Source organism: Thermobia domestica, chromosome 3, assembly GCF_964235325.1.
Source record: "Thermobia domestica chromosome 3, izTheDome1.hap1.1, whole genome shotgun sequence".
Taxonomy (NCBI): domain Eukaryota; kingdom Metazoa; phylum Arthropoda; class Insecta; order Zygentoma; family Lepismatidae; genus Thermobia; species Thermobia domestica.
In genome coordinates this window covers 95,069,528-95,088,066 of record NC_137456.1, presented here as the reverse complement: position 1 = coordinate 95,088,066, position 18,539 = coordinate 95,069,528, and the positions used below count along the sequence as shown (strand labels likewise).

General features: G+C 36.2%; 1 protein-coding gene across 3 annotated transcripts in view; it reads right to left on the bottom strand.

Moving 5' to 3' along the window:
* Positions 1-18,539, bottom strand: part of LOC145681468 (mitochondrial adenyl nucleotide antiporter SLC25A25-like) — a 168,467-nt gene that overhangs the window by 43,264 nt on the left and 106,664 nt on the right. For all 3 annotated transcript variants that reach the window (XM_081753110.1, XM_081753109.1, XM_081753111.1), the window contains one exon: positions 15,004-15,151. In XM_081753110.1, coding sequence (XP_081609236.1) covers positions 15,004-15,151 — 148 coding nt within the window. The remainder of the gene's footprint in view (positions 1-15,003; positions 15,152-18,539) is intronic.

The window sequence follows — 18,539 nt, the reverse complement described above, 5'->3', positions numbered from 1 at the left end:
TTAAATCCTTTAGATTAAAGGAAAGAACGATTCATGAAAATGAATGATTATGAAATAATTGGTACATTTTGAGAATGTGGGAATTTCCCGGAAAAAGTTATATCAGACGATTTTTCCCTGGGGAATTTAATTACTTAAGGGGTTAAACACACTGCGACAATACTAGTGGTCCTTGTTGAACTTGATCGAAAATTTTCCCCGCCTTGAATTTCGAAGCTCCAGACGGGAAATCTGAAACGATCACTGTCGTAGAAAACCCACAGATACGGTGCATCCAACCACAAACTCGCATCGAACTATGAACCTCTGGCACAGGAGGTGAGCACCCTACCACTACGCACGGGCTAGCAACTTTTCAAAAATCATTTATTGAACATCATTTACTATTATACTTGCTTACAATGTTATTACATTGGTTCAAATATAATATATTTTCAGAAAATTACAATACCACTTTTAGAAAATTGAGTTTCTTAGACGGGTACAACACGTAGTTCGGTAAAGAAAGAATATATCGGTCCAAAGTTTGAAGTGATTTACGACAGATCACAGAAAATATAGCACCTAAGGACGCTCAGATGAGAGTAGTATCAGTACAATCCGAAACCGGATGAGAAAAGGTATTCAACTGGTCACAGTATACACAATTAGTAGAGTCAGATTGATGAATATGATGAAGGTGAACATAGGTAGAATATAAATCATGAATAAAATATATCCAGGCACTATGACGTCCATTGATTCTACTAGACTAGTGGTTCCCAAATTTGTTTCCCAAACCCCTCTTCCCTCAGTCCAGCTCATTAGTCGTAGTGTTTACTAAGCTACTCAAGGAAATATTTTTCTGAGGATGAGAAGACAACATTAAACGTAGAACAAAACAACAAACGAAAAGTATAGCAACAGAAACACTTCCCTGACTTTCTTCCTTACAAATGAAGTCTTTGATTTTTTAACTGTTCCTTGAGTGTGGGTTTTCTTGTCTAATATTGGAAATAATCACGACAGTATAGTGAGAACCAAGAGCTATTTTTACTGTCTTCCCATAGTGGCCATACCCTGGTATCATTAATTCTGCACACGTGTGCGTTTCTGCTGTGAATCTCAAGGAATATCTGACATAGCATTATGACAAGCACTTTACTCTACACCAGACGTCGAATACACAAGAACATAATATCTATGTATAGAAACTAACGTGTTAAGAACTGGCTGCTCTGAGAAATAAAGTCAATGTGCTGAGTCTGGCACAAAATTGAGAGCCAGATAAAAATTGTAAAGTTTCTTTGCCATTCTAATTTTATTCTGGTAATCATATTTTGTTTGACTATAATGATAAAGTGTTATGAGAGTATATATCCGTTACTTTTTCTGTAACAAATTCTGTAGTTACCAGACGTACTTTTTCAGGGTATGGACTTAAGTATCGTATGTCAATTTTGAAGGATTGTCAGAGATCAGGACAATATTACGCTCTCCATGTTATTAGAAATTACTGTTTATAGTTGGCTACTATTCTATCCCATGTTACTACCTATGGTGTTATTGTTACTTTTTTGTTTTTAAGTGAATGATATTTCTCTAGCTAGATATTTATTGCATTTTACAAATTTAACTTTTTCTGTATCACCTACTTCAAAATTTAATTAATTTTTTTACCGCATCACTCGCACTTATTTGTAAAACAAATAAGCCAAAAATATCATATCTAATGTGTCGACAGTAGATATTTCAAACACATATATGAGTTGAGTTTAACATCCCTTTCAGCAGCGAGGCTATATGAGACGAGAACTACTGATTAACGTGGAATTCGAACCACATGACCTCCCGCCGGAAATCGAACCCGAGTCTCCCACGCGAAGGGCGCGTACGCGAACCGCTTAGCCAAGAAAGAGCTCAAACACATATATGATTTCTTATTTACTGATGCGTGTACACTCACAAGCAAAAGTGCAAGTGCATACTCATATGAACACCTACATATACATACAATGTTAAAATAAGGGTCCCATGTAGGTTCTGTGGCAAGATGCCAAGGCTATCCAATAGTTAACACCCTGTTCCGCTTCCCCCGATGTTCACTATCTACTCTTTTTTCAGGAACTAAGTTTCTTAACCAGAACCGTGGCTGGAACCACTAGAATCAAACTCTTCTGTTAATCTTTAGTTACTACTTTCTCCATCTCTCTTTCAGCGTTACAGGAACCAGGCGTGCACCCAGAAATATTTGTTGGGAAGAATCCAATACTGTAATACAGATTAATGATGGAGTGGTCTACCAATATGTATTCGCTCACAACCTACAACAAGTTGCGGCCCTATGGGTCTTACTAAATGGCCGGTACGTTAACTACTTGTTCCGTTTTTCCTCATTTATTGGACGATTTTAGTCCTCATTCACGAGGTACACCTTCAAGGTTTGTCCCTTGATCTTGGAATTCGCATAGGTAAGTAACTCCCGTGGCATATCCAGAGAGCGGGATACGCCCACTGTACGACTAGACCGAAGTCTCTAGTGCCTACCTGTTTATCCTACTGGTCGAGTCGGCCCTGCTAGCGACGTCTACATAGTATTGAACTATTGTTATTAATAAGTAACCACTGGCGTAACAGTCCTTCGCGAACTTGAGCCTGCTCCAACTTCATCTGTTAGCGACTGGTGGAACTACGTCCATTTTAGTGACGTAGCGCAATGCGCGCGCTGCCTCTAAGAGACGTATCGGAAGCTTTCTGGACCGAGTACTTACCATGTCTTATATTCACGTGAATCTCCAATTTGTCAAACGACGCTGTGTGGATACTGGAAATTAGGGTGCCTTGGATGGAAATCCAACTTGGGACCACATAGATTTGAGTCCAACGCTCTGATTACGGACTACGGACGTAAACTATTCTTATTCTACACAGGAAAATTAGTAATTTTTAAGTAGTTCAACAGAAAATATGATAGGAATAAATTATTTTTATAAGAAAAAAATAAAACAACATTACAGATAAAGTGTAAGGTCAAATCTTTAGTCTACATCAATTGTTACTCTGCTAAAGCAAATATATCTTACGAAGGAAGTTAATAAAAGTGTTTATCGAGTTACAAATTTTGGGTGTGTCGGAGCCGGTAGACCCTACCATAGCTGTGCTCCTGGCAAGAACAGACTCAAATTATGAAATCTTTGCATCGAATTTAGGTAATCCTTTAGTTAACCACTAAAACCAGTTATGTTTCTGTCTTTTTTCTGCCTCTCTCTTCTTCCAAATATTTTTAAGTTTAAAATTTTTGAAGTGAGATTATAAATTTCTACCATTCGATTCAACCAGTAATTGTGTGTCTCTGTATGTTCGATGATAACTCTCGTAAAATTTATCCAACTTTAAACTTAATATGTCAGACACGCCTTTGACTTTCTGATGCTGTGAATGTGCCGCTGCCCTGAGTAAACTGAATAATGCATTAATATAAACAATACAAAAATGATTTAAGAATAAATCATTCAAATAACAGCGTCTCTTAAGTACAAAACCACGCTCTTCTGCTGGTACCTACCTAACATTCGGTATGTGAGATTAGAAATCGGACAAAAATAAGTATATAAATGGAGTAAACTCCATCCCATGTTGCAAATTTGGACAAATATATAACGTGATACCAAAAATATATCTATATATGTACGGTGTTTCAAAAAGAATGACCTGATTTTGGACGATAATAATTACGGAACGTGGGACGTGCCGGCAAGAAAATGAGTGTTGTTTGAATGCGCGTGGCCTAGAGTTTCAGAAAATCGCCGTAAGATGTCAGTCAATGTGTCTTCTCAGTTTGCAATCACTCAGAAGTAAGATGGCGTCCTCTCAACAAAAGGCGTTCTGTGTGCTACAATTTGCAAAGACAGTGATTTCGGTCTTGCGTGCTTTTCGTCGGCGTTCTGGCATTGATTCGCCCGAACCCAAAAGCATTCGCCGTTGGTATCGCGAATTTGAAGAGACAGTATGCTTATTCAAAGGTAAGAGTCCAGGTGGAAACAATTCGGCAAATGTTTGAGGAGAGTCTGCTGCTGATTGACATACATAGAGCATTTGTAATAGCATAGCAAAAACTTGAAGATTTTGTGAGTATTTTACAATTTATCCCATTTTTATAGTAAGTTTTTATCAATACATATGGACTTTTAAAATCAGGTCATTCATTCTGAAACACCCTGTATATGTAGGGCGCACCATTTATAATATCCAACCATGATAACGGAGAAACCAAAAGGGGGAGAAAAACAAAACTTTGCACGAAGTAACTATAAAGAGGGGGTTATCTTTGCATGTATTAAACAAGCACGCAACTAAGTGTTGCCAACTCAATATAAAGTTATAGCTATTTTTTCAAATGGCACTACGTCAGATTATTATATATTTCAAAGCAACATGTCAAACGATAATTTAAAGTACCACATTTATTATTCAGTGTTGCGAACTAAGGATGTTGTAGTATCACAAACACCCAAAGTTTGAAAGCTTCTAACACATATACAATACAACAGAGATAGGACAGGATAATACACATCGAAAGTACCTTAGCGTTGGATACTATAGTCATGTTATGACTTGCTTCGAATGAGTAGGAACAAAGTTTATAGGGCTTGAAAATTTGATTTTTTTAAAATTCCTTATTTGAAAAAATACTTAAATAAGTATCATATCTAGTTGCTTGTATGGTTTGCCACCAACGTACAAATTATTTTCCGTTTTCAGCATTTCGATATCTTAAACCATTCCGGAGATATAAACATTGATAAAGTTAGCAACACTGCTGAAAATGGCGTATTTGTGGAAATATTAAACATGACTGTTGTTTTCCTTCTTTTTAATACCAGTTCCTGAAAAATATATGTTGCAGTTACGCGTATTACATTATTTTGAACAAAAAACTGCGACGTTTCCTCAAAAAATCGAAAAAAAAATTTTGAGTGAGGGACGTCGCGGATGTTTTCTTTTTTTGTGCAAAATGATATGATATCCTTAGGTGCAACATACATTTTTTCAGATAACATTTGAAAAACATGGCAATGTCAAAAAATAAAACTGGAAAAACTGCTTTTTTTAAAGTTTTTTGACCATTTCAGGACCTCAATGTCAAAACTTTGAATCCAACTTAATATTTAAGAAGAGTACTTTGAAACCTCCTTGTAGCATATTTTGGGTATCGTACCTCGTTTTGCAATTTTTCCCCAAGTTTGCATGTTTTTTATTACAATGCTTCTTTTACAAAAGATCAATTTTAAATCTATTTTATACACAACTGCAGTTGTGCTTTTCCAATTCGCAATTTTGGATGCAATTGAATGTTATAACTTTAAGAGTCACAAAGTTAAATCTTTAATGTCTCATACAAAGATAAAGTTTAAGAGTTGAAAAATAAAAACAGAAACACATTTAATTTAAGAGAAAAACAAGAGAAAACTAGCCTATATTTGGATTATAGCTATATCAATGTTTTAATTTTACACACACACACACACACACACACACATATATATATATATATATATATATATATATATATATATATATATATATATATATATATATATATATATATATATATATATGGATGTGTGTGTATGTATGTTTGAGTAAATTTATTTCTATACATACTCATTTATTTTAACGTACAAAGCAATAATGTACCCATAAATATTCTCTGATAATGAAAACAAATAAAAACCAAACACCATATAATTTGCAATAATTCTATTTATATCTTCCTCGATTTGTATATTTTCAACTTTAGAGCCTGTTTTAAATAAATTCGTGACCAAAGATAAAGGAAAATCGTTAACTCTGGAGGGTCCTAAAATGGTAAAAAAAAGAAACTGTGAAAAAACAAGTGATTTTTTTTCAGTTTTATTTTTTTGACAATGTTGACATCACTTTCAGATCCTGAAAAAATATGTTGCGCCTAAGGAAATTGGAACTTTTTGAACAAAAAATTAGTGATGTGTTCGCCCAATTTTTTTTTCTGTGATTGTTTGAAATTTTCAACACGCAAAAAAAGAAAGAAAGAAAGAAAAGAAAATACGCATGTTTTTTAAAAATCACATTTACACATACATGGTATCTACGATCAGGGACGTACGCAGGGGGGGGACCTGGGGGTCCGGTCCCACCCGAAATTTCGACTTTTTTAAAATTTAGCCTAATTTTAGGGGCAATTTTAGGAATTTTAATATAAAATATCTTCATATTTAGTTTGGACCCCCCGCAATAAATTCCTGGGTACGCTACTGTCTACAATATATGAAACTTTCAAATTATTTCATATTTTAATCCTGCCCCACCAAAATTAAAAATTAAATTTTGAGCATATATGATACGATAACTCGGTAAGGGTTGTAGGGGGCCAAAAATTTTTGGCTTAGTTTTAGGTCAAAAGATATGTTTTGGGTCAATAACGACCCAATTTGGATCAAGAGCCGATTTCACTATCTGACTAGGGAAGGCCCTATGATGTTCTAATTTCTCAAATAGCTCATTTTTCTCGGGGTTGGTTTCTGCTGAAATATATATATTTCAGCAGAAACCAGCCATATGTACAGGGTGGTCCGGAAGCGGGCGTACCCCCCTTTAGTTTCAACAGTATAGTTTTAGTTATGGTAAAATGTCTGTACACAGTTACCTTGAAGTCTTAAGAGTCTTAAGAGTCATAAACATCAATATTATCACCATCCATGTCGTAACACAGCTGAATTTTGCGCCAAGTTCTCGCAGATGTTTTGCGGAGATACTCCGGAGTCACGAGGGTGAAGGCGTGTTTTACAGCTGCTCGTAATTCCTGCGTTGTGTGATATCGATTGTTTCTTACTTGTTGCTTTATGAAATCCCAGAGAGAAATCCCTCTCACTGTTGACTTTTCCATCAAACTTCTCTATGAAAAAAGTGCTAGAAGTTGTTAAATAACTTTGCGACTGAAAACTGAAACCGGCCGGGACGACCCCTCAAAACCAGGACTGCGTTTTGCCTGTTAGTACTCTTATATTCTGGCCACCCTGTATACTAATGCAGGAAAAAGACTCATACCCAGAGGTATCATTTGGGGAGGGCACGGGTAAATTGCCCCTCCTGAATATGAGATGTGTGTAACATTTTAATAAATAGCATAATAATAGTGAAAAACATGAAACTATGCATATTGGGGTGGATTTGCCCCCCAAGGTAAACCTGAAATGACTCTAATGCTCATACCTTCTCTCCCGACAACTCCTTCAACCAATAACACCATATAAACACAACAACAGCGACTCCACAAAACAAACGCACGAATTTGTCAAATATATACTCCAGAATAACATACGTAAAATTATTCAATGTCGATATCTCAATTCCATGTAAGTAGCATTTCTTGTCCTTAGAAACAAAAAAAAAAAAAAAAAGTCAGTCTCTGTTGTTTCCGCTCGTGTTGGTGAAGCATCGTGATTTTAGGAAGTACGCCATTGACTGAAAATGGCAGTAATCCTAAGGGGCAAGGTCAGGATTATAGTTCGGGTGTGGTATCACTTTAAATTCATCAAGTTCCTACATTTTTGTTGCGTTTCTTAAGACGAGTGTGGTTTTGCGTTATCCTGTTACAGCAGAGTATGCTTTCGTTCACAAATGCAGGAGATATATAGCAAAGTGCAGCATACACTCGCTCGAACTGTTTTTAGGGCCGGATTAAAGGAGGAACTTAGTGGGCTATAACCCCGAGCCTTCAAGTGGACGGGGGCGTCCACTCTGATCAAAATCTCAGCTAGCTGTTCAAAAAGAATCATACAAGATACAATCGATGATAAAATATACTCAAAATATGAAACATAGTCTCTTAACGATCCTACTGTACTTTGACATAAATATATTAGGTGAAGTCAGCAGGTCCACATATTATTTCTGGCCCCGGGTCTCCAGTTGGGTTGATCCGGCCTTGGCATTCATTGTACGACCATTAGGAGCGAACTCGAAGTGATTTTTCCCGCTCGTAGTGATTTTCCACCACTCACAGAGCATGATTTTATGCTCGGAACGGCTCTGTTTGACGATCGATTCTGGCTGTTGGTTCTTGTTCATTTTTTGCACATTCAGGTTTTGGAAAACCAACTCAGTTTTCGTCGCACATGACAATCTACTTTAAGAAATGTCTATCACGTGGACTTTGCAGCAGTTGTCGGCACACATTTACTCTCTTCTGAGCTTGAGATGAGGTCGACTCATGTGGTACACTCCGCATCAAAAAAATTGCGACACCTAACGCCGTGCAGCTAGGCCACCCAATATACACCTACTTATCCCATAATCGTGTCTGGTAGAGAACCTCCCTCCCTCTCCTCCTTTCTTCTCTCCCATACTAAAATTAGCTAACAACATGAACGCAATTCTAATTTTAAACTACACATGTATTAGTATCGATAAAATGAAATAACAAAACCGAGGCGAAACAAGATTCATAAATTAATTTAGGGATAAACTGAAACACACACAATGAAAAATTGAAACCAATGAATGTCTATTTCACAGAGGTTCAGGAACGAGCCAGAGAGAGAGAGAGAGAGAGAGAGAGAGAAGGCGAGAGAAGAAGAAAAGTGAAAGGGAGAACAGATAAAAATGTGGAATTTTAAACTTAGCAAGAAAAGAACGTAACATTATAAAGTTCCGTTACCAGAAATCCAACAGTTACATAGAAATAACGTTTGCTTTTGTATTTTTTTCAAGACTGTTCGAATATATAGAGGATGCTTGAAACATTCACAAATTCTCTTTCATAAAGGATAGCATACTCGATTTCCAGTAGAATTCTAGATCTCACGGGACACATCTAAGATAATGTCAACAGTTTAACACACATGCTTTCTTTCTGCGTGTTTGTTCGGTTGTAAATTCGGTAGTGTTCATTGGACGTCTGATGTAGACTACTAATGCAAAGTGAAAAAAAAAGAAAAAAAGAAAAGAGAAAGGAAGAAAGAAAGAAAGATAAAGTTGAATGATTGCTATTTGGCTGGTAAATTTTTATCAGAAATATTCTATATTAAAAGTCCAAACCGTATCATAATGCAAAGTTACAAATGTTCAAATGGAAACTTGGATGTTCCTTATAGATGTAGCAGACCTTGCATGTTTCAAATTTCAACGTGAATAAATAACATTGAATTATAAGATGGAAACAAATTTGTATCGAACTAGTATAAATAAAGTTTTGTTTTCAAAGACGTTACAATTTTCTAGTGTTTTCCGAAGACTTATCTGTACCGAACCTCCAAAATCACTTCCATTTCTTGCAGATATAACGTTATAATTTGCACAAAGAGAATGAACAATCTAAAGCTAAAACGGATCATAGTGTCAGTCGGATGATGTTGGTTAGCTTATGGACCACCATTGGATCGAGAATTTAAACCCATAGTGACCCAGTAATTCGACTGTGACTCGGTAACCCAGATGATAAAAAAGATATTTTCATTATTCTCTTGTGTTTAAACAATATTTCTTTCAGAGATGACCAGGACTGGAGATGTTATGTCCAGAGCACGAAAAACTCGACGCTGAAGTTGCCAGTTAATTACATTCTCCAGACCATGTCTATCGTTCTCTTGCTCCGTTTTAACTTTGGAACACGCACACGCAGATGAAGTGCGTGTGTACGTGAGAAAGAGGGAGGAGAAGTGAAAAATGCAACGACAGGATAGGTAAACGACAAGAAAGAGAGAGAGAGAGAAAGAAAGAGAGAGAGGGACGAATACAAATATGAAACATACTTATCATTACAGTGTATGATGAACAACACACATACTGTTTATTCGAATTCTAGCCAGTGATGCTTTGTAAGTTCTCCAACAGAAGATAAATCTCTGTTTGCAGCCATTATTTATGCGAAAAAGTTATACTACCTGGTGGGGAATCGAACCCAGATGTTTTGTTTGGAATTCTGGTACTTTAACACTACACCACCGATTACTTTACCCGAACTCTGTTAAACAAATGCTGTAATATTTCTTTCTGAGAACGATAACTGTTTACTGCAGATCAATGAAGTGTTTCGAATGTCCTGGTAAATCCCTTGCCCTTTCCCAACCAACATTCGTAAATCGTTTCTATCATGATAATGGTGTTTGCTTCCACATTTTTAAGCATTGCACGTATAATATGAGAAATCGATTCTTCACTATCACTTTGTAAAAAGTGCAAGGTTGGCATGAACAGGACTTGAACCCATGCTGGACACCTTTATTAATCATAAGTCCATTACGTTACCGCTACACTACCATGCCACCTGAAGCTACAAGTCAAATATTACTTACTTTAGGCTTGATCTTTGGAGCGATCAAGCTTTTTCCTGTATTTGCACCTAAGTGCACAAAGAAATTCATTTATTCGACGACTTGGGAGAAATTAATGCCCACTAATAAAGGAAACAACATACAATGCAGGAAAAATTACGGAAATAAAAACATATTATGAATTAATGTCGCCCTGTAAGTTCAAAAATATGTCAATAATAATAATAATAATAATAATAATAATAATAATAATAATAATAATAATAATAATAATAATTATTATTATTATTATTATTATTATTATTATTAGCATCAATTGGCCGCTATTCTAGGCTAAATTGAGAAAAAATAATAATATGCTCCGTTATTCAGTCACTTTTTACTATTACTAAAGCGCTATTTGATATCGGTCATTTTCCATGAGTTATATATATCCCCTCACCTTTCCATGCTGCGGAGCACGGCATTTTCAGTGCCATTGTTCATCTCATCCACCCGGAAAACTATGAATTCCACAATGATATTGGTTATTTTGATCATTTTTATATGTCTTCCCCTCCTTCATGTTGCTGGCTGAATTTGGATTTAAACGGCATCAGATGTGTCACTGTTCATCTCAGCGACTCCAAAAATTATAGATTCGATACTAATATCAGCCATTTTTCGTTATCTTTTAAATGTTGCTATCCTTGCAATTTCAATTAGTTACACCTAGTTACACCATCAAAATGATCTGAGGAAATCCATCTCGGGTTCGTACTTCATCTAGGTTGAAAATTTTATCGAGATTTGTACGGTGGTTCAAGAGTTATTAAATTTGATATATATATATATATATATATATATATCCCTTTCGCATTTCCGTTCTCTAATTTCTAGCGTCAAAGTGAAATAATGAAAACCATACTAGGTCCGAATCTCATGTATGTTAAAGAAATGATCGGGTCGCATGTTTCAAGACTTATCATTTACTTATTATTTATTATTTATTTTTATATATCTTTCCCCTGCCCTCCACTCCCCTAAGTTTTACCGTCAAAGTGATATGATGAAAACCACTCCAGGCTCGAATTTCAGCCATGTTGAAAATTTGATCAAATCTGTTCGGTGGTTCAAGACTTATTAACTCATTAACATAGTCACATTTATTTTAATTTAAATTGATTTTTGTATATCTCCCCGTCCTCCCCTTCCCTACATTCCACCATCAAAGTGAAATGATTTAAAGCATTCCACTCCACAAACGTAATCTATGTTGAAAATTTCATGCACGTCGGTCGTTTGATTCAAGACTTTTAAGTTTTCTTTATTTTTTATATTTTTCATCTTTCCCCTGCCCTAAGTAACACCATCAAAACGAATAAATAAAAAATACTCCCTGGTAGGAACATTATCAATGCTGAATATTTGATCGAGATCGGTCGAGTGGTTCAAGAGACTATAAGTCTCAGTCCCTTTCAATTTTACAATATAGGTTATTATTGTTGTTATTATTATTATTATTATTATTATTATTATTATTATTATTATTATTATTATTATTATTATTATCATTATTTTTATCATTGGCGTACTTTTGAATTTGCACGACGAAATTACTGCATTATATGTTTTTATTTCTGTATTTTTTCCGGGATTGAATATGGTTTCCTTTATTAGTGGGCACTAATTTCCCTCTAGGTCGTCGAATAAATGAATTTCTTTGTGCACTTAGGTGCAAATAAACTTACAGGAAGAAGCTTGTTCGTTCCAAAGATCAAGCCTAAAGTAAGTAATATTTGACTTATAGCTTCAGGTGGCATGGTAGTGTAGCGGTAACCCAATGGAGTTATGATTAATAAACTGATGGAGTTATGATGTCCAGCATGGGTCCAAATCCTGTTCGTGCCAACCTTGCATTTTTTACAAAGCGATAGTGAAGAATATCGATTTCTCATATTATACGTGCAATGCTTAAGAATGTGGAAGCAAACACCATTATCATGATAGAGACGATTTACGAATGTTGGTTGGGAAAGGGCAAGGGATTTATCAGGACATTCGAAACACTTCATTGATCTGCAGTAAACAGTTTTCGTGTTATCGTTCTCAGAAAGAAATATTACAGCATTTGTTTAACAGAGTTCGGGTAAAGCAATCGGTGGTGTAGTGGTAAAGTACCAGACTTCCAAGCAAAAATCTGGGTTCGATTCCCCACCAGGTAGTATAACTTTTTCGCATAAAATAATGGCTGCAAACAGAGATTTATCTTCTGTTGGAGAACTTACAAAGCATCACTGACTAGAATTCGAATAAACAGTGTGTGTGTTGTTCATCATACATTGTAATGATAAGTATGTTTCATATTTATATTCCTCTCTCTCTCTCTGTTTCTTGACGTTTCCCTATCCTATCGTTACATCTTTCACATCTCCCCCTATCTCTCACGTACACACGCACTTCATCTGCGTGTGCGTGTTCCGAAGTTAAAACGGAGCAAGAGAACGATAGACCTGGTCTGGAGAATGTAATTAACTGGCAACTTCAGCGTCGAGTTTTTCGTGCTCCGGACATAACATCTCCAGTCCTGGTCATCTCTGAAAGAAATAATGTTTAAACGCAAGATAATAAGCAAAATATCTTTTTTATCATCTGGGTTACCGAGTCTCAGTCGAATTACCGGGTCACTATGGGTTTAAATCCTCGATCCAGTGGTGGTCCATAAGCTAACAAACATCATCCGACTGACACTATGATCCGTTTTATCTCTAGCGTGTTCATTCTCTCTGTGCAAATTACAACGTTCTATTCGCAAGAGATGAAAGTGATGCTGGATGTTCGATACAGATAAATCTTCCTTAAAAAGACTAGAAAATGGCAATCTCTTTGGTTATTTGAAAACAAAAATTTATTTATACTAGTTCGATACAAATTTGTTTCCATCTTATAATTCAATGTGATTTATTCACGTTGAAATTTGAAACATGCAAGGACTGCTACATCTGTAAGGAACATCCAATTTTCCATTTGAACATTTGTAACTTTGCATTATGATACGGTTTGGACTTTTAATATAGGATATTTCTAATAAAAATTTACCAGCCAAATAGCAATCATTCAATTTTATCTTTCTTTCTTTCTTCCTTTTTCTTTTCTTTTTTCTTTTTTTCACTTTGCATTAGTAGTCTGGAATGGAAGATATGATCTACGCTACCTACTGGGTTTATTAGAATGTAGTTTGCATCAGACGTCCAATGAACACTACCGAATTTACAACCGAACAAACACGCAGAAAGAAAGCATGTGTATTAAACTGTTGACATTATCTTAGATGTGTCCCGTGAGATCTAGAATTCTACTGGAAATCGAGTATGCTATCCTTTATGAAAGAGAATTTGTGAATGTTTCAAGCATCCTCTATATATTCGAACAGTCCTGAAAAAAATACAAAAGCAAACGTTATTTCTATGTAACTGTTGGATTTCTGGTAACGGAACTTTATAATGTTACGTTCTTTTCTTGCTAAGTTTAAAATTCCACATTTTTATCTGTTCTCCCTTTCACTTTTCTTCTTCTCTCGCCTTCTCTCTCTCTCTCTCTCTCTCTCTCTGGCTCGTTCCTGAACCTCTGTGAAATAGACATTCATTGGTTTCAATTTTTCATTGTGTGTGTTTCAGTTTATCCCTAAATTAATTTATGAATCTTGTTTCGCCTCGGTTTTGTTATTTCATTTTATCGATACTAATACATGTGTAGTTTAAAATTAGAATTGCGTTCATGTTGTTAGCTAATTTTAGTATGGGAGAGAAGAAAGGAGGAGAGGGAGGGAGGTTCTCTACCAGACACGATTATGGGATAAGTAGGTGTATATTGGGTGGCCTAGCTGCACGGCGTTAGATGTCGCAATTTTTTTGATGCGGAGTGTACAATGTGGCAGCTTCTGATGGTTTCCTCGAGTTCGTGAAAGAGGCGCGCTACAGTACACTGGGTTATGCCGAGTTGGTTTGACAATCATCGTGTGGTAGTGGATGGACTTTTCTCATTGAGGTGTGGTATGACCTTATAATCTTTTACCGTGGGAAGTCCGGACCTTGGCTGATCATCCACATATTTACAACCTACACGAAATTTCTGGAACCAACAAGTTGCTGTGCTGTGGTTCACTTCACCTTCTCCTTTTGTATGACAAATGTTTGAGCGGGTTGCCGCAGCGTTATACCCGAGTTCGAACTCATACAGTAACATGGAATCCCGTGAACTACTTTTTAAATAATAGTTGTATTTAATTTATAATAAACAAAATAATTTTAACATACAGTTGTTAAAATTAAATACTTGTAATAATGGTATTTAAAAAATCAGTTCACAGGATTCCAAAACAACATGATACCTACCAAATGCAGTTGAATTCGTTCATCTAGTCGCTGAATTAACTTAGACTTTGAAGGAAATGTTATTCTGGCAACACTTTAATTTCTATGGATGGCAACACTGAAAATTCTTCAGGTTCATTTTTTTCTGTTTTATAACATTATCTATGATTGTGGTAAGTTGCATTTCATTATCTCCTTTCACTTATGTAAAACAAGCAAAAGAAAATGGTAAATATTGTGATATTTTTAGTATGTCAGACTCTTTACACATAAAATGATCTAAACTCTACAAAATCTTTCTACTTACTTGATACAGCTTAATACGTTTATGTTAATAAAAATTTAATTAGTAATATTACCTCGAGCCTGTTGCCTTGTCTTCACTAGATTTAAAGGGTAGGTAAAGAATTGAGCAACTGTGCTGCTAATTGTAGCAGCCAAAGCAATAAAAATGAAGCGAAACTTGTTGGCGTTCTCTATTTTCTCCAAAAAGAATTTACTTGTAGTCTAGAAAGGAAAAAAAATAAGAATTTGTTCGTATTCAGATAGACTTTCCTAAAACTTACAAGGAAAATGAAATGAAATCTTTAAGTTTTATGTCCCACGCTTATGCCGGTGAGGCTAAAGGAGACGGTGATAATGAGAGATGAATGAAAATGGTGGAATGAAGAAAGTGGGAGGAAACGGGAGAACCCCGAGAAAACCCACGAGCACGGTGTTTGTCCACCACAAAGTTCACTTGGCGGGGGCTGGGATCGAACCCGGGACCCCAAGCACCAGAGGTGACACTCTACCACTGAGCCACCGCGCCCCCCCCCAAAAAAACTTACAAGGACTTACGTAGAGTCGTTCTGACGCGTGATTAGTACCATACTAAAGAGTTCAACTAACATATATTTCCTGCAGTGGCCAGGCCTTTAGTATGACTCTAATCATATGTCAAAATGACTCTGCATAAGACTCACAAGGTTTATAGGTCTATATATAATATTTTCTTTATATCATGTACGATATATGTATAAATTCTTTCCCATTTTAAACAAGAATAATACACAGATTATTTATATAAATTCAAATATTTCACATAATTATCTACTGCTAGTTGCACGTAACAGATAAAAATAAGTAATCGCAGGCATTCGAGCTTACAAAAGGCTGTGGATAGCCAAACGGCTTTTAGTCGGTGATAGCTAGTCAATACATTTAACACCAATGTCCATCATTTCTTCTTTCTACAGCAAAACAAAGCTCATGGAATTTTCTAATGTAAAAATAAAATATGGATTGAGCCTTTTGCGCATGATATGGGGTGATATCAATAAAAATAAGTAACTACTCCTGAGAAGTCCTGCTCGAGAATCGGAGTAACTACACCTGGAGTAATCTCCTCCCTCAATTTTGTATCAATAAAACAAGCCACTACTCAGGTCTAGTCTGCTCCAGATTTATGAACGTTTTCTCGCGCTTCCTCTGCACGTAGCACTGAGTCGTATCAATAAAAGAAGTAGTTATTCATTTCTCCCTTCCGTCGCGTGGTCATTTCGTTGTTTTTAACTTATGGCGTAATATCCTAAACGCCATGGGAGGGACAAGTAGCAACGACAGTTTCAATTAAAATGCATTTGTGGATATTATAAAAGTTCCAGTGGTACTTTCAAAGTCACGGTTACCAGAAAGTAAACGAAGGAAAGCCGAAGCTTTGAAGGCAATTACAGTGAAATGCAACGAAATATCAAATACATCTACAAATGAGACACAAATCCAAAAGAGAATCTTTAATATCCGAGCGAGCATTAAGAAAAAAAAAAAACTAATTTGAAAAAGAAAACGGGAAATAAGAAAGTAATACTGAAACCACGGGAATGAACTTCTTGGAACTGATGGATGTTGATTGGAATCCAGCAATATCAAGATTAGCACGACAAGTGCATATCACGTGTTGTTCAAGGTCTTTGTAGATTGTTTGGCTTTAAGAACGAAATCAGACACTTGGTCCTTTTGTTTCCTTTTTTAAATAGTCCAGCCAGTCACGTCATAAAGCACATCCATCTGATTGCGTTTTCCACACCATACGTATCCCCTTTCACCTTGGCATAAAAAAATATACATTCTCATGTATACACCCTTCCTATCAGCGTTGAGTTGAGTTGGTTTTGAGTTTAATGTCCTTTTCAGTAGCGAGGCTATATAAGACGAGACCCACTGAGTAACTTGAAATCCGAACCATATGAACTCCAGCCGGGAATCGAACGCGGGTCTCTCATACCAAAGGCATGTACGCTATCCGCTTAGCCACGAAGGAGCTCTTCCTATTAGCGTATTCGTCTCCAAAATACTAGGTTTCTTTATTGCCACGTGTTTCTAGTCAAGTGCTCCGATAGCACCCGGAAATGTATATTGTTCTTGCCACTCTGCCTTTGCTGTTTGAATATTACACACACCTCCGGAAACAATCAATTTTCAGATTTCGCAATAATCGCATCCATTACACTTGTAGTAGTCATAGACACAGTACTTTGAGCCACAACAGAATCCCCTGACATTCAATTCAGACCTGGAATACCGGATCACTCACGTAAAGCAAGAAAACCCGCATCTTTTCGTCATTACGTAGTGCACCACCCCAAATTTCCGTTGATTCTCCTAAAAAATGTTGTGCTAACTACTTTACATTTTCTTTCATGAACCTATGTTTTTTGTAATCTCCATTTGCAACATTTCTACGCAATTTATAAGTTTTACTACATAGCAAAACAATCATATACTCTGCCACATTTTGCACGGAGTCACCTATTTAGCTTGCTCCACAAATTTGGAGAAATTACTAGCATCACAGAAGAGTCTTGATTTTTATTGATATCAAACGCGGAGTAGTTATTCGGCTCGAGAATAGAGGTGTGGTTACTTCAAAAGGGCGGGGCTTCTCCGAGGTCAGCCGAGACGACTAGTGCTCAGTTCTCTTTTTATTGATACCAATGCGAGTAACTACTTCAAAATTGGGCGTAATGAGTAACTTCTCCGTTTTATTGATATCACCCATGGTGTTAGTGTTCTAAACTCACACGGTACATAAATTTTAGCGGGTCAGAGAAAAGGTCATTCGACAGCTGATAGTTGAAGTTAGAAGATATGCAAAAAGTATTGGAGTTCTTATTAGTCTAGGTAAATTGTTGTTGAATCTAGAACAAATTGCAATACAATTTTTGTCAACGGGTTCTTATGGAAAAATACCTGAGGAAAACGGCGGTGAAAAGTCTACTACTCTCCGAGGTGGGGTAAGGCCACTATGAAGAATTTTCTAACATGGCCGCCACACGCTACTACTATTCGCAAAGTTTCACTTACGCGCCTCCTGTGCCCCTCCTAATTAACATAGAGCAATCAGTAATACATCTTTCTAAAGCTTATGGATCGCAAATTCCAATTATGTAATATTGTTTCCTATTTTGAACACTGACTAGAAGAAAAAGAAGAAATTTTAAAAATCACAAAAAATCGATTTTTTCGAAAATATTTCATCTCTGGCAACACTGTGTACAGCAGCGCAACAAAAAGTTCGTTATTACATACTTGACACATTTATATGTAAGATGTATACACGACTCCAAAAGTGCATTACCACTTGCAATTCTCCTTTTCCTGCAATAGCAGGCAACCCAAAAGGCTCGGCGCTTTGGTTGGTTGCGAATTCGAAAGGCGTTGGACCAAACCTCAATTTTGTAACAAATATATCAGTGTGGCAAACTGCAAATAAGAGAATAAAACAAATTATTAAGAATGACAATTTTATTATCGTAACAGATTTGGATCACATCAAAAGTTACAAAATGATCTTACTTAAGCAGTTCAAACAAGATGAATGGCAAGAAACAAATATCAGAGGAAACCATTTCTC